This window comes from Varroa jacobsoni, unplaced genomic scaffold, assembly GCF_002532875.2.
Source record: "Varroa jacobsoni isolate VJ856 unplaced genomic scaffold, vjacob_1.0 scaffold_815, whole genome shotgun sequence".
Taxonomy (NCBI): Eukaryota; Metazoa; Arthropoda; class Arachnida; order Mesostigmata; family Varroidae; genus Varroa; species Varroa jacobsoni.
The window spans coordinates 1-20,114 of record NW_019213717.1 but is presented as its reverse complement, the minus strand read 5'-3'; the positions used below and the strand labels follow the sequence as shown (position 1 = coordinate 20,114).

General features: G+C 40.2%; 1 protein-coding gene across 2 annotated transcripts; it reads left to right on the top strand.

Annotated features, from left to right (window-relative positions):
* Positions 1 to 101: 101 nt before the first annotated feature.
* LOC111264062 (inositol polyphosphate-4-phosphatase type I A) lies at positions 102 to 19,842 on the top strand. 2 transcript variants are annotated; one of them, XM_022839637.2, is made up of 17 exons: positions 102 to 589; positions 1,604 to 1,753; positions 3,099 to 3,251; positions 3,565 to 3,774; positions 5,667 to 5,818; positions 6,018 to 6,211; positions 6,640 to 6,694; positions 6,995 to 7,152; positions 7,611 to 7,934; positions 8,298 to 8,577; positions 9,448 to 9,731; positions 9,949 to 10,236; positions 10,507 to 10,779; positions 11,178 to 11,336; positions 11,552 to 11,741; positions 17,001 to 17,155; positions 18,247 to 19,842. In XM_022839637.2, exons 2-17 carry the CDS (start codon positions 1,633 to 1,635, stop codon positions 18,377 to 18,379), a joined length of 3,129 nt encoding a protein of 1,042 aa, XP_022695372.1. In that variant the 5' UTR covers positions 102 to 589; positions 1,604 to 1,632; the 3' UTR covers positions 18,380 to 19,842. The 2 variants fall into 2 exon arrangements, with proteins under 2 accessions (XP_022695372.1, XP_022695373.1); XM_022839638.2 differs by lacking the exons at positions 102 to 589; positions 1,604 to 1,753 and having other exon boundaries at positions 3,180 to 3,258.
* The last annotated feature ends 272 nt before the right edge of the window (positions 19,843 to 20,114 follow it).

Below are 20,114 nucleotides of genomic sequence, written 5' to 3'. Positions count from 1 at the left end.
GGACTCCACACCTTTTGAAAGTGTCTCTCTTAACCTCACAGGTGGCCCTCTCTGCAAAGAGTCGTCTGCTTGACACAGTCATTGTTTTACCCGAGGGGTCGATAAAATCTCCGGCGGAGTGTTGTGGAGAAAAAGGGCCCTCGTGAGCAATGTTTCTGCTTGTGTATAGTTCTTTGTGATGGTAGAAGGCTTAGTGAGCTTTCGCTATCGTCGGTACATGGGAGAGTAACTAAGTGAAAGGGGGATTGTCATTACAGAGCTGCTGGCGGACTTAGTGATCTGGCTGGTTACAACCAAACGGTATAATTTCTACTGTTACTAAGCTTCTACGCTCTGCGCTAGTGCGGACGATACGATGGCGTAGAGATGTGTGTGTTGGTACGTCAGCTCAAGTGGTTTTACTGTGGTTCGAACATACGACTAGCAATCTCTGAAAAGCTCTCGTTTTCCGGCGCTCCATTTGTACTCATGAGAAGAATTTCGCCGAACGACTGAACTTGAGTGTTCGCGAAATGTCTCTGTAGAGCATACACATGGAATCATATGATCGTGATGGAGAAAATAGTTGAGCGCCTGGAGAATAACAAAGGTATACGATATACACGCGTAAAATAATTGATTATTAGGGGCCTCATTCTGTGAAGAACGGTACAATTACCTAACCACACATGGAAGCTGTTGTGCAACCTCATCCAAAAATATAACGAAGCTATAACATAGCGATAAATATTTTGCCTTATTCATATATTGCGGTGTGTATAGTAGTGATATTGTCATGGAACAGTGCAAAATCTATTTTAGAACGACGACGTCTGTGTCTGCAAGGACTAAGTAAGATTCGTATAGTGCCAGTCAGTGTTTGGGAACTAGATCGGCGGATCGATCATCGATCGAAAAATCAAAACCTACTGTTTTAAGAGTGAATGAAAATTCACTGGATAAAAGAGGCTTACCACGTTCATAGTAGGGGGCCTTTGTAGGGTATCTTTATTCATGTAGCGTACATTTTTCAAACCGTGTTTTGTGCTTATAAATCGCAGAAGCAAAGAACGTTATAGATAACATTATCCAATAGTCCAGATACCGGTGAAACAGAGTCATTAAGTTTAGGGCAATTAAGTTAATTGGCTTTATACTCGATGCGTTACTAAAAATTCTCGGTTTTAATGATACTGTCTGTATTTTATTTTATATGACAGCGCTTCACGTATTTCTACTTCTAATTCGTTGTAATTGACAGAGTTTTTTTCTTCATCACAAATTTAATTGCCAGTCCATGAATGAAATGTTGCAATTATAAGCAGTCGATAAGTTCCTGGCATTCTCTACGGCGGCACTATTGTAAATTGAAGTCAATAAATTCCTTTGATTTGTATTAATTATTCGTTTTTCGAGAAAGAATACAAACACGGGTCACTATGAAATTGGTTTAAGATGTAAAACGCATGAAGAGCTTTTTACGCACCTGTGTTCTCAAAGCGCTAATTTAAGCACATGTAAAACATTTAACTAGCACTCTAGCTTTTGGAAATGATGTTTTATCAGGAAGCATGTAGAAATGGCAATAATAACAAGCACTTTGAACTACAATCTTTAATTACAGACAGCTGGTAGTGAACGATTGGTGTCGCGATGAGGTACAACATGAAAGAGCTGATGGCAGTGGCCTCACAGCCCGCCATCAAGTTCGATAAAGAGGGAGTGTTATTCTTCAAAGACAAGCAAGATGGAATTCTCTTTCGAAAAAGCGATGGTATGGACATTTTTTTCGGATATATTAGGTCGGTAAAGAAAGTCGTTTCGCTTTTTTTAAGTGTTGTCAAATCTTGAAAGAGCTTCAGTTCCCTTTCTAAGGTTATACGTAACGTTCGCCATTTAAAACCAAACATGTTTGGCCTTAAATGGCAGTGCTACGGTGTTTAGATGACAAGCCGATTTCTCAATTAAAGAACGGATATTGATAAAAGCTACCTATTCTTAAATTTTTATTCTTAGTGTCATTTTTACTCAAGGCCAAACTCTTATAATTCGATAGGGCAAGGTCTGATATGTAACATGATCGTACAAAAATGTCCAGGGTTTGTTGTAGCTTTCCGATTCATCGGAACTGTTCAATGTTAAACGTCGTAATTCAACATGATCCCCTTGTTTCATAACCTTCGATTTTTTCCTTCGTGTTTGCGGGGTTGAGCCACACGCTGCATTCATTAGTCCACTGTGTTTTAAAGTCTTCTACGAACATCCCCGATTCCGGCAAATCCTCTGACGTAGCAATCTAGAATTTAAACATTTGTTTTTCGTGAAAGGTCATAAAATATACCGCGTTTATTTTCTATCGATTTTGTATAGAGATCGCAGTTTTTCTTTGTTGCGGCAAATAGTGATGTCCACATCTCCAAAGGATCTGCATTGGCATTTTTACTGAACTTTTATGTAACCCATGCTCGTCCTTAAACATCTTTCCCTTAAACATACAGGCAATTCAAATAGTACAACAGCAAAGGCTTAGCCCTTCAGAAGGCTTATGTGATGCCTAGGTCGAATTTTCGTGAAATAGAAGTTGCCGTGTGCGTTGCATCGTTGCGCGCCTAATGTGGCCTCCAGAAGCGTGGCTTGTAGCTAGATTTGCGGTTTTAAAATATTGAAATTAGTTTTCGCAGACAGAGTATTTGACCGCATCCGTCGATTCGTAGCCCAAAGTTAGTGTTAAGGACGATATGGGAAATGCGTTTTTCCGGTCTTGTAATTTTCTTGCTCAGTAATTGGTACTAACGGACTAAAACGAATTATCAAGGGTGGTGCTAACGCGAAACAGTAAAAAGGGCAAAGTAAACAAGAAATGCAGTTCAAAAGTTGCTGAAATTACTTTTTGAATTACCTGATAGTTGTGCGGTAATTTACCGTATAAAGTACCTTGAAGAACTTAATTTTGCTGTAATTATAAAAAAGTACACATTAGCGCTAGTAAAAAAAGATTAAGGACTAATTCTATTGATAACAAATACTTATACGAAAACGAAACGAATACAATGGCTTTGCCTCTATGATAGCTTTACGTAGTGTTGCGTTTAATCTAATGTTGTCTTCCTACATTTCAGTGTACACGGAGCGATGGTTTAGACTAAAGGGCAATCTTTTATTTTATCTACGTAACCGAGATCCGTGTTCGGAGCCACAAGGCCTAATTGTACTGGAGCATTGCCACGTGGAAATGGGACCCCGAAATCAAACGATGTTTTGCTTCTCGTTAGGTCCGACGTATGGCTTTGGTCGATACCTGACACAAGCAGAAGTTTTCTCCGCATCACTTTCTTACGTTATATTATTAAATTGATTTGATTAAATTTGCCAGCGGAGTGTTCTAGCTACTGCTTGTATAAATATTTTATCTAAATTGCAATAGATCTTAATATAGTATATTAAGTGTCCGTGCTTTTCGAAGTGAGTCTTTTTCGAGTAGTATATTGTTGGTTGTCGTCGAATAAACATCGAACTATTCGGCAATCAGAATTCACGAAATGGAAATTATTGTCTTACAGTTTGTTATTGCTTCCATCATTACAGTGTATAACATGGAAGACCATATTTACTTGGGCGCATCGTCTGAGGCCGAGCGTGACTCGTGGATGCACGCATTCACAAGTGCTTCGATAGAAAACCTTCGACGAACCGCGGAAGAGCTGCGGGCAGGGTTGGCCTTGGCCCAAGAAGGCCCGCTCACCAAGAGCTCGTCGCCTCAACCATCGGATAGTAGCCATTACGGATCGGAGGAATGTGAGCAGGCGCCTTTGATTACTTTCGACTGAAACTATAGCGTAGAGGTTTATTATGTCATTGAAGTAATAACTTCCGTTCCCATCATTCCCACTGACACAAGTGAAAAAGAACCTAGTGGAATAGCCACTGAGTTTGCAGATTTCATATTCGATACACACTTGGCCAATAGGCAATAAATCATTAACTCAAACGTGGCTACTGACGAATTATGACTAGTCGTTGGTTTAGATGGGAAAGATTTTAATTACGGAGTTCGTGTTGCTATATTTATCCATAGCTTACTTCCTTTTAAGGCTCCTCCTTAAGTTAACAGTTTTACAAAATGACATAGTATAGCGGACATACATACCATTGTGTGTGGTGGTTGTTGTTGTTTATACTAATCGTTTACCTAGTTCTTTCTAGCGTACCCCCCCCCCCACCCCACCCCACCCCCCCAAGTAAAGGTGAGAATAAAGTTGTCATTACTTGGTTTGTCGCTTTAAATGTGAGCTAAAAAAATAAGTATGTACGAGGATATGTTTATATCATGAGCGTTTATTCGTATTTTTACCATAGAATACCTTCTGAAGGCTTTAATATTAAGAGCAGCGGACGTAGACGGAATCGTTAACTGCTACGGCGGGTCACATCAGGTCACTAGCAGGGAGTCTCCGATTATATATATATATATATTATAGAAAGCGTTTTGTGGAATATCTATAGAAAGCCAGATACGATAATACTCGATGTAATTAAAAAAAAAAAGGTTTAATAGATAGCTAAATACGAGACCTGATATCCATATTTTTTTTCTTTCCTGTTACCTCAAAATAAAACTCAGCTACCTTAATGGCATCTGTGATTTTTGCTGCACAGTTATTGTATATCTAAAGTCAAATGATAAAAGATTTTATCTGACTGTAGCGTGAATGAGAATCTAGGCTTGAGATGAGAAACACTACTTGTTTCTCTAATAAAATAACTACTTTATTTTATTTAGCGCGTTCATATTTATATAGTACAAGGTCGTATGATATGTCAAACAAAAGAGGTATGCGGTACACCTGGAAATGATTCTACCTAAATATGAAAACAAGGATAACGACGGAAGGCTGCTTGTCATTTCACCTAAAAATTATCCAGTCATACAATTAATAACTTGCGTTAATTTTTTTTTGCCGCGTTTCGATTCCTGCTTTATTTAATACTACTGTTATAATCCCAATTAGAAAACCGATATCTGTACGACACCAAAGAACGTTCGAATTACTTTGTTTAATAGTTTAAGTGCAATTTGTAACATGGGGACGAACATGCGCTGTATTCATGTTTACAGTAATAAATGTCATTTTAACTGAATTGCAAATTTGTTTTTATTTACTTTTGTAGTAATATATGCTCGGATGACATGCATATGTGGGTCCGCTTAATCGAGCGTTTTTTTTATTTTGTAATCTATTATAGTTGAAGATGACATACTTGTCGAAAGATAAGCGCAAAGCCTTCAGTGATTACGTACCTTTAATATACCTATTTATAGCTCTGCCGAGTTGTGTTTTTCATAGTATTTTTTTACAAGATGCAGCCAGATTCTCCTCCACTTGCTTCGGTTAAGTACCTGCGAACGGTGCACAATTCAATTTAGTTTGTTCCTTCAGAACAGAGTAGACTAAAGGAAAGCGAGAATCCTTGTAGCCGTTAGGAAGTACATCGAGCGCGTATGGTACTTGTTTTTTAAGGAAATTATAATTTTACACAAATATTGTTAAGACAAATGGCACGATTGATTTATGAAGTTGTACATTTTAGTGTATCTATCATCATATATATATATATATATAACTGGTCTTTTGCTTCTTGTTTGTTATTTTCCCTATTTTTATACGTAATTTTTTTTCTGTTGCTAGGTGCTGATGAGCTGCGGCCGTTATTATTGGAGCTCAGTTGCGACAACCTTCGTTGCGATCATTCTGGACGGCCGCCAAACTCAATGCTTGTTCTCATGGGCAGCCTGGCACCTGCTATTTGGGACACCTGCGGACACACAGAGGTCGTTGAGGTAAGTGGTTCTCAAAAGTTAAACAATCATCTTTATCAGTCTGAGTGATTAAACGACATTAAAACAATTTCTTTATCAGTTTGAATAGCATTGATGTTCGAAGTATGAATACTATATATTAGTATTTTCACACCAGTTCGGTTGAAAAAACAATCGAAAGTCTTGTTCTAAATTTAACGTGAGTCAATCTGTCTGACAGCGTTCATCGAATCCAACGTATCTTTTGAATGTCGAACTTACTGGACGATTTTGCACTACGTCAAGTTCAATCCGTGTATGTTGTTACGATGTAAAGGAGCGCGTTACGAAAACGAAATCATTCATCGGGTGTGCTTCACTTTCCCTAAGATCACTCACGATGCCATCAGATAATCAACCCCGGCTGCCGCTCATGTAAGCTTTGCAATAGCTCAGCCCATTAACGGGAAAAATTATGAGCTCTATTTCAAGGTTGGAATTTACGATTCACGTGTTTCAAGCTTAGTTGTCAGATACGCTATCCATGGACCTTCACGAGAACCTATCGGTACATATAAACGATGTCTTTTTTTAATGTTGAATCTTGTGGCCAGGTGTGCACTTAAGGCCCCAGTGTATTCAAGGTACTCTATCTGTTAAACCGCATCGAAAAGACATGTTAAAATCTTGCCCCGCTGCCATAAGTACGTTGTGTCATTGTTGTGTTTTTGGCTCGTGGAATAATCATACTCTTAACACATGGAATTAGCGCTTTTGGATACATCCTACAGAGTTTATTAAATTGACTCACAAATATAGAGTTTGTCGTGGATAGTAACAGAGCCATCTCTAATCATTTTCAGATCACCCGATCATGAGACGGTTGGGTTTGTCACTATTGCAGCACGCACCGATTTTGTAAGTGTAGAACAATACAGAGTTGAGACAAGGACTTGAGTAAATTATAAGTATTCCGCTATATAAATCCGAGGTCTTATGCGTCACCCAGCTTCCGTACCAGAGAAAAACTTATTTCATTACATGACTCTTTCAAAATTAAATGCAAAATTTTCTTAACTTTCCTAACTAGCTTAAGAAAAAATTCCTAACTGCGTACAATATGCACATTGACTACGTAATAAATTACTAGTTAAGCCAATAGATATTTTCACTGTACTATGTTATGTAACAGATTCGATTTATTTTTTACTGTTCCAGTCGTCATCAACGTTTAAGGAGCGTATTTCTCGGAGCGGTCTTTTTGAAAATCTGTTCTGTACAATGTACCGTTTTCACACAGGACTTGGGGCACATCTCATTGTTTCGGAAATTATGGCCGAAAGCAGATTATCGTTTACAATACCCCAACTTCTGCTGTAAGCATATTCATTCAGATGGGTCTCTGTTACTTACACAGATTAGTGTATGCACATTTTTTAATCATTAAAACGAACGTTAGTTTTTTTCCTTAGAATCATGTTAGTCATGGCTTGCTTGTTGCTTTAGAGGATAATTTGAGGGTGGCCAAGCATCTTTCGGAGTAGCTTGACTATAGCTTTACAAATAAATTCTATAGATAATTATTAGAATGAAATAGTGTAACTGCAACATCTAGAGTCAAAGCTAGCAGTACATCTAATCCGAAAAGGGAAAATTTATGCTTAGTCGATATAATTGAAGACGTTTTTCTACAAACATATTTAGTTTCTGTAGTATTATTATTTTTTTTATTAAAAACTGAATTTAAATTTAGTGCACGACACACTCACACACACACACACACACACATTTTAAAATTTATTTACACATCATAAAATGAGTATTTGGTTTGTAGAAATTTATGGATGACAGAAGAGAAACGATTGCTGGAGATTGTTCTTTCCATGGAGTCAGCTACTGAAGGCGAGTGGAGGTCGCTACAGTCCATTGCAGTACGGCGTCACATGCATCTCATTGAGACATACCATAAAGCTTCTGATACACTCGCCGATTATTGCGGCAGTGCTTTCAAGACTAGCATTATGAAGGGAGACAGACCATTTGAGTTTGTACCTGTCAATCTGCATCTGCAAAGAATGGCAGTACGCCAGCATAAGAACAAGGATGTCTGTGATTACGATGTCGTCACTGTTGGCGCGTTTACGGCATATCCGCATAAGTAAGGCTATTTTAAGTGCTCTAAAAGGAATGAGGATATCTAAAACGTAAATCTAGTGTCAAAATCAAAGAAGTGGTAAAAGTAGTCAATAAAAAAAATTCTGATTGTTATGTATGCATTACCACTTCTTCGCATAAATAAACCCAACTGGGTACTATTTTTAGGGCGTGTTTCAGAACTAGCTGGCAGATATACGTGATATCGAACGCATTTTGAAATCACAAAATGAATACGCTACGTTCCTATTACAAAGATTAGCTTTATTCTTGATTCTCTCAAATGCATTACACTTGTCAAAGTACTTCGTCTTGCGTTCTGCTTATTGCACTATCTGTAAACAAATTTTATGTCAATATTTCATAGGTACGCGCATGGAGGTCTTCATCGCCAGTTGAAGCAGTTGAAGGGTATGCATTCGACGGCGCAAGCCCAGAATGCTGCTATGGACGCTTCGTGGGAGGCTCAGTCAATTCTGGGGCCTGATAGGCTGTCACAGATGGCACAGAGTATATTGACAATCGAGGAGCTTCGGGAAGACATTGAGTCGAGCCTCGAAAGCCTCTTATATAATGCGCAACTGCGAAACGTACACGTCATGATGACGCTGGTCGAAAAGATCAATGTAAAAGCAAAAAAACTCTCGGTAAGTTCGGTCTGGTAGGGGGCTACCGTTAACATTAATTAGCGTAGCTGGGTCATTCGACTGCTCGATTTAGTTCCATTTGATGTAGTATAGAGAGGTGCCATTTTGGGATTCTTAAGCGGGTTACGCGAAGGGAATGCTGATCGAAGGCCGTATTTCTGCCGTTTGACTATATAATTACTGTGCTTTAGTGATTGTTCACACAATGAAAAACACTTCAGGGCACGTTTTGGCTATTTTTTTAAATTTATTAATCATGTTTAGATCGTTGATGTGTAATCTTCCTAGAACATTGTTATAAACAGCTTCATCACACCTAAAAACAGTACGTCGTGCAAGCTTTTTGTATCTGTAAGAGCTTTTCATCATGAATTGGTTTTGTATTCTGTACCAACTCTAACACACCTAAAAGTCATCTCGCAGAACGCGAAAAGAATCACGTAAAGAGAGAAGGTATTTTGCTTTTTTTTAGGGAGTCATGGGTTACAGTTTCTAAATAAAAATAAATCAGGTAAAAAAAAAATCAAGCTAAAATAAATCAAATGTTTGACCATCGATATACTTAATTGATCCAGCGCAGCGTGCATTTTTCAATAGCCTTCTCTAATAATAACCGAATAATACATCGTTACGTACTCGACGTGTTCTACTGTTTTGTAGCAGGATCAATGTTTATAAGTGAATTTGTATATAGGATAAGAGGAAACGGTTCTGATGCTGCCCCTTACGGGCAACTAATAATAATAATAATAAAAACATCTTATTTTCTTTAGATTTTTGTTTTGTATATTTTTCGGGTTGTTTCCTCGTTGAGTTCGCAAAAAAACTAAATGGCCATTAGCATTGATTTTGTGGTATAATATTCTACAGGTTTCCTGTGAAAAATCCTTGATTGAAGAGGCGCTTGCCATTTGGGATACAGCGCGCTGCACCGGTTCGACCGCCGAGCTGCGAAAGGCTCTTCCACTCAACCTGATGGATGCTGGCCCTCCATCGTTAAACCGAAATAAATCTGCTTCGCTTCCACGTCAGCTCTGTTCTTCAAGCGGAGGCTTCACTCTCAAGGATATTAGCGACGATGAGGATGATGAGCAAGACAACAAACAGGATGAACGAGACTTCAATAGCGGAAGCACGACCCTGCAGAATGCGAGGTACAGCATTAATGCTTTCCCTATAGCGGCTCGTCAAAACTGGACCCGTAAAAAATTTTGTTCTAAAAATGATTTGACAAGATTGCATTTAGGTGGCATTTTTACAATGATAGTTGCCGAAAGTAAAAATAGCATACCTACGTAAAGTACGCATTATAGCTCTTAAGGTAAGGTGTACATGCATCTAATTGAGCCCATCCTGATATATCGATTATAGATCTACGCCCACACCGCGTAGCCACACGCCAGTCCAAGACCTTTGCGAGGATTTCGAACCGTTGGATATTACATCGTTAAACATTCGAGCATCGACAATGTGCATGACAACCAAAGTGTACAATCTAAACCAGCAAGAAGAGTATTGGGCTGAAGAACTGCGACCGAGTGTCCGTAAACTCCGAAGCGCAATGCAGACGCTGGATAGGATCGCCCGGGTTACCTATGGACTGCTCTCGCTCAAGGAGCCATCACACACTGCTTCTTTAAGCTACAGCGTAAGATACCGGTACGGAATACATGTACATCTATTCAGAGTGTTTTACACACCACCAGTTATACTAAACTTTCCTTTGGTGAAAGATGTTGGCTTGTGCGTGTGTACCTCATCTCTTGCTACCTTCGATTCATTGTATACAAATACTTGAAACAGGACAGTATAAATTCATTGGTCTTTTATGTCGAGAAATATATGAATTTAAAAACGGTTGGTCCAGTGGTACTATAGTGTAGCATAGCAAGTTTTTGATAAGTATTCTAATGTTCATTGATCCGATAGGCGCGACGTCTGTTTCGCTCAGTCGCTCACGGCTACTGTCGTAGCATTGCAGGCCAAATTTTGGTGCCAGAGTCCAGATCAGGTTTTGCTACGGTCACTCGGTTCAACCGGAAGTGCTCTAGCGACTTTTGCGTCATACCTTAGTTGCTACGGGGACGAACGCGGAATGATGGAAGATATGCTTGTCGCTGTAAAAGATCTCCGGAACGTCACATTTATTATTGAAGCCTTCAGTAGCAAGGTTGGGCCTGGACCACGTATTGAAGGAAGCAGGTAAGCAAGGAAGCGTATTTTCTTACCATACTGTGTGCCTATTTTAATAGTACTGATGTAAATGGAATTGTCTGAGTATATGTATCGAACAGAAATAGGAGGCTGGTTATCAACTAAACAACGTCGTTCGTTCGCTAATTTGCGTGAAATAAAAAAAAAGGTGTTTAAAATCTATTATTATTATTACTATTTTAGGCAAAAATAGTAAAAGCAAAGTCAGCTTCAATAGTAAGGATTCGCCGCAATCTTCACAAAAAATAGTTTTTTCTTTTGAAAAAGATTGGAACTTAAAGTACCGGTGTAATGTACGGGGCCTACTTTAATATAAATGATTGAATTCATGATTACCGTTTTTGTGGAGCGTCACTCAAAACTAACACAATCGAACTTCATTCCAGAGTAAATTTACGGGTAGTTTTGCCTGTGCCAGATTCAGTGATCGAGTCGGCTGCATTTCTCAATACATCTTTAGACAATACGAAGTTCCGCTTGCAATTTGGTCTGACCCCAATCTACTTCAATGTCGGCATCAATGAACAAGCTACGATTGCCGAAAAGTAAGACCTGAGTTCTTTGCAAAAATCGGACAGTTTGAATACTTCCTACTTAGGATTAAATGTGGTGTCTATTGCGTTATTCGTATACTAATGAAGTGCATAGTACCTCTTTATTGTATCTAACTTACTTAGAAGTTGTAAATAATTCTACGTTCGTTTACGTACTGAATGCTACATAACAGTAATTATTTCACTTGCTTTATGTGGACGCTCAGGCTGGGGAACATTGATTTGCAAGAACGCATCAATACGGGCGGCGCAGAATTACTTGTTGGCTATATGCGACGCTTCCAACGCTGTCAGGTCAAGGAGAACATTGAATTGCAAAAGTTGGCCGAACTACTCGATAATCAGCTCTCCACTCGACGAAACAAAAACGTTGACGTACTGCACACAGCTATGAGAGTATGTTGCCAGCCTTCACAGCGTACATGTACAGCATTGAGTTACAACTAGGCTAAGAAATTTATAAGGACTCCGTTACGCTTGCCAGGAGGTGCTTAGAGCAGTCAGTTTTTGTAAAATTAAAATCTATCCTGAGGTAAAGCTTTAAAAATGTATCGTATTCTTGGTTTTGCATTATTATTATTATTAAACCACCACTTGTGCAGTCATTATTTTTAAATTACCACAAAGTGGATCTAAAAAATATTTAAAAAAATGTTGCTTTCAGTGAGCATGTGAGAAAACTATATTCTCGTTATCACCAAGTATTAGTACTATATAGCTAAATCTGCTCGTTCGAAATTAATGGTAGTGAAATCTACTTATAAAATGACTTTAGTCCTTCTCCAGCAGCTCGCTGCCTAACGCACTTTTTCCTTTTTCCCCTTTTATTCGATTCCATTGGCATTACCTGATTGATGATTTGAGCTTTGTTCTCTGGCAGCACTTCAACACAATTGGTGTGAGTTTGTGTCTACTCCATCCTTGCGAAAAGCGAAAGAAATTACTCCCTCAGTGGCCAGCCGCTATCTTCCCGCTGATGACTTACTCGACTTGCAATAGCATTCAGTGTCGTCTACGACGCTTTCCCTCATAGAGTCACCACTTTCTGACCCTCTGCCGATGCAGCTACCTTGGCCAAGGACTCAAGGGATGTCGGTGTGGCTGATCTGGCATAGGGTGACCAAAGCGAATCCGACTGAGTTTCCTGGGGCCCCGAAGACCAGGACAATCGCTGCCACCACCGCACACTATTTAGGGGTACGAGCAGGATTCGCAGCAGCAGTAGTATTAACGCAAACGGCGCCAGTTGATGGGAATCTTCTTTTCGTTCTGCTCCCCGTTGTTTCCCCACTCAGATTGAGGCACCTACCGAACCGTCTGAGCCGAGAGTGTCTATATGTGTATGTGTATGTATTTGTCTGTATATCGATGCAAGCGTACCAGGGCGGAGATCGCGTAGTCGCTAGGTATTAGCGTAGCAATTTTCTACTACGACATTTCTGCCCTATGACTGGTAAGACACCACTGCACCCAATATAGCAGCCCCGTACCCTATAGCCATTTTTGTTTCGGCACTTCGAATTGTTTGAGCGCGTTCGTGTCGTTCTCAGCTTAGCCCAAATTCGCCTTTACTTCGTATTGACCCATCCCTGTTGGGTGTGCCGCTCTACATCCAGGTGAGCTCTTACGCTCATATCCCTGATCTCACAGAACCCCCTAAAGAACCAACTTGCACAGCTGCCTTCTTCCTCAAAAGACAAGTATAACAGACGTCCAGCTGGGTTTCTCTTCGTGCCGCCCTCTTTCGCTTGGTTCTCTCATTGTATCTATCCACCTCCTCCCCTATCCTGCTTTCGAATTCTCCTTTTGTTTCTCCTTGTTATTATTGCGGCGTGTCTGGCACTCCTTCTCGATATCTGGCTCGCCTGATTTGGTCCCTAAGGGCTCCCCAAGTCAGACAGACTTGGTCTGAGAGAGTTGCCAGAGGAAGGCTAGAGTAAGAACTCACTGTACCTCCCCCTCATGAAGAAGGGAAGCTAGGTAAGGCGGCCTCTAAGGCTAGTAACGGTACCGTCTGAGTTTGTTTGCGCTAAGTCGCTTCGAGTCATGTGTGGTTCTCTTATGTGCTGTTTCTATAGCACATCGGCTTGAGTTAGAATTGTTGGACCTTTGAATAGAGGCGTCAACACTTTTTCATAGAGTCGTTTACGACAGTAGTTGGCGTCCTTTTCACAGGTGTTACTATACAACTCATGTTTGATCCTAAACCCATTTGGGTAGCTAGGCCCATTGGATAGCATGATGTATTTATGAAGACGAACACATTATATATTGAAAAAGATATGGAACCCCTGGTAACGGTGGAAAAGGTTTCGCGCAGGGCTTCATCATCGCATTTTGGTAGTTTCGATTTAACAGGTTTTCTTATAGTAACAGCAATATTGAGCTAAAAGATTAACATTATAAAGCTAATGAGACATAGGTTTAGAAAACAGAGGCTTTAAAATATAAAATAAACGGATATTATTATTATTATTATTATTATGCTGTCAAATATATGTAGCTATTCTATTTAGCATTCAGTTTTTTACCAAGAGCATTCGGAGCCAGCAAAATAGTCCTATCCTGGCCACGGTAAAGCGTGAACCTTTTTACGTGTGTAGTATCCAATGGTAAGAGTAAGAAACTATAATCTCAACATTGAATCACGCAAACATTATTTATGCATTCGCTCATTACGTTTATGTAATCCGTACCTTAAGATTACTCAATACTGTGCCTACTATAATGTTTATAATAGCACGCAAATAATAGGAGAAACTACGAACACATGTAGGTTTGAATCTGATATTTTATATTCTCTCATGTGCTTATAGAAATAGTGGCTCTATATCGAGTGCGATCCTTATCCTTTAGGTAAACAAAGTAAGGTCTGACTGTCCTGTATATACGGCTCTTTTGGCAGGCATCACACAAACACGAGCCTGGCCGCTTTCGAGACGCTGGTAAACCTTGCCAATAGTGTGCCAGCAATGTAACCACCTCTATCAGAGATGAGCTCTAGTGGTCTTTAGGTGGGTGCATAATTTGCCGCCTCCGCTTTCCTGGACAGCTTTTGGGCGAGCGTGTCTGTGCTCTGTTTCCAATGGTCTCTCAGGTCCAGTATTGATTGGAGGTAGCAGAAATCTTCTAGCGATCCAAGGCGGGATGAACATTAATGCAATTATTTGGGCGGTTCTCCTAGCATTGACCTAGAGAAGAGGCGCGAGACAGTTGTGGCTGGAGAATATAGCCTTCCTCGAGCCGTTTTCTCCCAGTGGAGGTCAAGGAAGCTGCAAAGAAGTGAATTATCAAGAGTGATTGAAGCAATCTGAGGTCAGTCGACTACTAAGTTAGTACGATGGCAAAGACAGAGACCTCATGAATGCAATAGCCCTTAGTAGCTGTCTGCTAGTAGTGCGAGACAGCACAGATGAAGAAAAGGAACGTAAAAGAATCGATAGGTAAGTACTGGATGGATGTCGGCCGTAGTGGGCGCTTGTAGTAATGGGTTCGTCACTACGTGCCGACGTGATTAGGGATCTTTTGGGAGTCAATGGGATAGATGCGCCCGGCGATCCACAACGAGCGGCTTGATGGGTGTGCGTTGGTCAGGCAGGCTTCGCTTGCTTGCTTGGTATGTTTGACTGGGTGTGATTACCGTTGCTTCAAACGCTAATAGTCGTGGCTTTCTACGAGTGCTGCTGGAGGATGAGTATACGTGTGTTTACGCACTTAGGGGTACTGCTATTATTATAAGGAGGCGGTTGAGGCAAAGGATGGGCAACATCGCATTCACCCGCGGACAACAAGCCGCTATGGGTTGTTTAAGATACTAATCGAGATAGATGGTGGCTGTGTTTCGCTATGAGGTTGTACTTGGATGTGCTATATGTTGCAGATAGATTGAGTTTGAAGCTCAAAGCTATCCAATCCACATGGTGCTCACTGCACCCGGAATCGGAAGTGCAAAGCTTCATAGATACAAGCAACTCTGTGCAGTTGCTCTATATTTTGCTGCTAAGACGGACGCCACTCGGTCATGATTGGATGGCTTGCTAGCTGGCTAGTGAGTCTACAGAAGCTTAAGCACGCTGGGACTAGATGGCTGTTGCGTCTGGTACGGCATCATGTTGTGCGAAATAAGTAAGGATTACCTTTAATCCTCATTTATATGTCGCCAACCGCTGAAGCACCAGCTGAGTGCATGACGTCTTTATACAGAAGGAATTAGCATCGATGTTAGAATATATGGACACCAGTGTATGGACAAAAACGAAGGTTCCACGACTCGTGGAACTAAATGACTGCAGAAGTAATGAATAGCTCAGCGAGCGCACTGCGTCTGATGAGAAGCGGACATGAAATTCGTAGAGAAATTTGTCTACATGGTTCGTTTCGCTGAGGGTGACATGCAACTACTCAACGCTGCTTCGGGGGCGCCGGCCGTTTTGATGTCACGCATGAAGAATCAACACTTGCACATGCATCGGGCTATTCATTATTATCAGTTTGCTCCCTAGGATTTCACTGAACCGAGCTGGCAGTACTCCGTAGTAGACGAAGCGAAAAAGGGTAAGCGTCGGCTCCCTTGCTAGATTTATGCACAGCAGGCATTGGCAAAGTTGCTCCTGTACGTCGATGTGAGTATCTCATATTTCGATCACGAACCTTGACAGAGGTACTCTAACGGTAAATTCGGTCCTCTAAGTAGAAGTAGACCAGGTAATACGGATTGTTGTCAAACACTACAGTACCTATCGTGAAGCCTTGGTCTAAATATTACAGCATATTGTGTGAGGCCCTGTGTGATGAAGAAGAGGCAAAGCTTTATGAGTCAGGCGGCGGTGAGATGGCGGAGGAGCTGGATATCAAGAAAACAAAGGAACGGCCTTGGCATAATCGCCTACAATATAATATAAAGAGAAAGCGGTAGGAGGAGGTGTCGCATCGATCGTCGCGGTTGCAGGTTGTAGAAGTACAGCCCAAAAATCCGTTGGGAAGAAAGTTACGAGCGATCCCAGCAAACGAATAATTTTAAGGTAGATTTAGCCTTAAAGGATTTTGCTTTATTACTCTTTGGAATCGCTTTTTGAAATTCTCGCTAAGTGTCTGCCTGCCAGGCTATAAGCACCTGTGGAGATGGTCTGCTATTACAGAGGAAATAATCGCCATCTAGGCCCATGTTTTACAAGTCAATCAACTTAGCTTGAAGATTATAATCGTAAGGTTGCTAAGATAGCACCTTACCGTGCACTGTCTTCTAATTTTTCAGGTGTCCAGCAAATAAGGACCTATACATTGCGTTATTGTTATTCTACACGTAGCAGCGTTATTTAGATTATTGCAAATTAAAGGTTGTCATTTATACAATATTTAGAGATCATGAACGTTCTATTTCTCGCTCTAGTTGCAAATGATAGCTCCAACTATTTGAATTAGGTTTGTATGGCCCTGTAATGCAGTATTTTTGTGCTGAGCCCGTGTTTTCTATACCATTCAGGTAATAGGTGCTCTATAAAAGAGAGCTCGTTAATATTAAAGAGGGGGAAGAGAGGTCGGATTTTAATATATTCGTTTTTTAGCGAAACCCCAAATTTCTAGTCGTTGATTTAACACAAATAATGAACCTCTGGGCCTGAAATCAGTGTAATACGTGCTTAATTAATATTTCAGATGTGTCGTCTAATGCACGGGCTGCGCATGACGTCCTGCAAAAGTGCCAAAGACCGCACAGGCATGTCGGTTACGCTGGAACAAGTTTCAATATTGGAGCTCGATCACAACTTGGCTGCCCATCAAGTGTCACATGCTCTCCAGTGTATGCGCAGGTCAGTATAAAATAATCCCTTTCTTATTGTGCCGCTATTGACGCACGTTGCGCTTTCTATTTAACGTTCAGAGGTCGGGGTTGGTATTTACGTGGTAGGTAAGGAGCTAGATGCCAAAGTCTTGCCAAAAGTTGGATTTCGGGCGTTGACGTTATGTTAAGTACCATAAGTACTAACAATTTTTTCTTCAAGTTTCTAATGGCAGCAGTTTCTAATGCGATCGTTGAACAACGCGTATCTAAATCAACAAGACCTTGAACGAATTTATGAATGAATAGAAGCATCGAAGTTTGCAGTTTCCCAGCCTTGCACTCTAAACAGCGGAAGATGCAGTTCTTCTCGATTTCCGCCAAACAAAGGTGCACATCTCAGCGTATTGAGATGTCAAACACTTAATTTGTTGGGATGTTAGGGAAAATGTTACAGTCATTGTAAGCGGTAACTCACACATTGTTCATTCTAAGAGTAGAACGCGCGCTAAGCTCGTTAGGAGACAAAAAAAAACTGATGAATTAGATGAAATAAATGAAGTAGGCTGAGAAACGATTATTAAACGTAGCCATGTTTGCCACACTTTTGCGAAAATTATTTTTGATTTTAAATCAGAAGTGAATGCCTATCGCTGCAAGTAATTGAGTTTTGGGATAACCGTAATTCGTTCAGGGCTGTCGTTTTTCTTATGCTTCTATGTCGAAAATTGGTTCTTATTTTAAATAACGGCATTTGAATTAAACATTTTAATAATGATCATATACGCCATAGGATCACTAGGTAGAAATCGCTCTGAATCGTTCTGTTTATGTTCTAAAATTGCGTTCGGAAAAAACATGCGACTCCCTAGAAGCAGAAGCCAAATTAACCCGACACTTCTAAATTTATTCAAGATTATATAACCATTTTTCTAAGGTAATACTACTGAACACCTGCAACGAATGAAGGCAGTTTATAGTGACCGTACATGTGAAAACAGCGTACAACATGGACAAGAGTCAATGAACATTCCTTTCACGCCTTTATAGACAGTAAAATTACGGTACATACTTCCGTTTCTTACTGGTTTGCATCGGTTTTGCCACTACGCTTCTTTTCAGTGAGGGCTCGCGGCTGCAAAACTGCTTCAAAAACATCGGATCACCGAAGTACGCTATCAACACATTACAACTTATGCATATGCCAAAGATGTATCGACCACCAGTCGGTACCTTTGGATATGGGGATACTTAGTCATCAAAAGTCATGAAATTTAATAGAGCGAATACATTGCCTTTTTAAATCTACATGAGAACCGAAGAAGTTATTAAAAAAAAAAAAAAACTTAATAAGCAGTCATTCTTCATTTAAAAGGCACGCCACGTAACTTTTGCGGTGTTTGAAATGCTGGCCGTTAATAAGCACAAATATTGACGATATCTATGTGCCTGTAGCCAGAGGCTAGAGACATTTAAACGGATAGAGCGATAGGGAAAGCTTGCGATTTTAAAAGTTCGAAGTGACGCGAATCATCTCAAACTTTTAAAATGCTAGCTATTATTATTTAGAAGCGCGGAGTTCTGCTTACAAATAATACGTGCTAGCTTTTGAATCCCACATAGAAGGTAGTCTCAATTTTCACCGTGACGTAGGCAAATAAAAGTAGCCCCCGCTATGTAGCCTTTTCGGCACTTTGACGACTAGGCTAGTGTATTGGTAAATACATGAAACAACGATAGTGCACAAGTTTTCACCAAAATTAGACCTGTAAAAGGCGAAGAACTCAAGAAAAAATTCTATCAGGTGCAGTATTTAGAATTTTACGATGAAGATGCTCGGAAAAGATACAGTGCTCACCATGTTAAGGTTCATGTAACCCACACAGAGAATCACTGCAATTTTCTACTGAGACAACATACCAGTTAAATAGTCAGAAAAAGGCATACATGAACATGTGTGCACAAATGTTATGCCGCGTAGCTTACTTTACTAAGTTTAGTAAATGCTAATATGATATTAAGTTGACCGGAACTATATTGCGATAGTGATGATATTCAACAATAGCGAGAGACGTTTGCAGTGTATCCTGATTTCGCGAAGAATAGCACATCACCCACATCGGATTCTTATTTCAGAGGTGATCAGATTGGGCTGACGTGATCATATTAGCAAACAATATTCATGCCATTAACATCTTTGTTGTTATGTTAATTATGGGGTGTGTTGGTAAATGGAACACGCACATCGTGCTGATTGATTGGAGCAAGTAAAAGGCCGTGGTGTTCCCTCAGAAACACGCGTCACTAACAAATTATTGAAGAGCTCAAAGCATATGCCTCTGACGACGCTTATCGATGGTGAAGCGGGGTTGTGCAGGTGCGGCCAACTCACCGATTGAGATTGCTCTGAACGAGACCCCGCTGCGCCTGCAACAATAGGGAAAACCGACAATGTATCTGCGTTTATTGGCAAATTGCTGCAGCGAACCAATAAACACCTGAACAACTCTAGTGAAAATTTCGACCAGGATAAAAGTCACATAAATGCAAAATGTAAAATGTACTTATGGGATATTCACATCCATAGCCACATACTCACATATATGCATTGCAGAGATGTGTGTTTGTAGTCCTAGTTATTGCTGGAAATAACGTGACATAGTTGTAAAATAAAGACATGTTGATTCAAGGACGCTGCAAGGAAATGTATAAAACTAAGCCTCAGTTTTTATTTGAGCCAACTATATTAGGAAAAACGTGTCTTTGCATAGAAGAGATGTGGACCTCTTTCTATAGAAATATGGAAAACTAAAGTGAAGAAGTTTACGTAAACTCAGAGCAGTGACGTTCTGAGTGTATGTAAATGAAATGGTGAATTGTGATGGAAATATTCATATCCATTGCTAACGAAGTAGATTGTTGTATTCAACTACTACCTGTGCTACTGCTGACCTAGTCAACCTTGCAGGATATTTACTCAAATGCAAATG

Bases quoted from the DNA above. Each gene is read 5' to 3' on its own strand.
- LOC111264062 (XM_022839637.2), top strand. From the start codon at position 1,633: ATGAGGTACAACATGAAAGAGCTGATGGCAGTGGCCTCACAGCCCGCC. The intron at 9,732-9,948 runs GTACAGCATTAA...TATCGATTATAG, and splicing joins ACGACCCTGCAGAATGCGAG to ATCTACGCCCACACCGCGTA. The intron at 11,337-11,551 runs GTAAGACCTGAG...GTGGACGCTCAG, and splicing joins CAAGCTACGATTGCCGAAAA to GCTGGGGAACATTGATTTGC.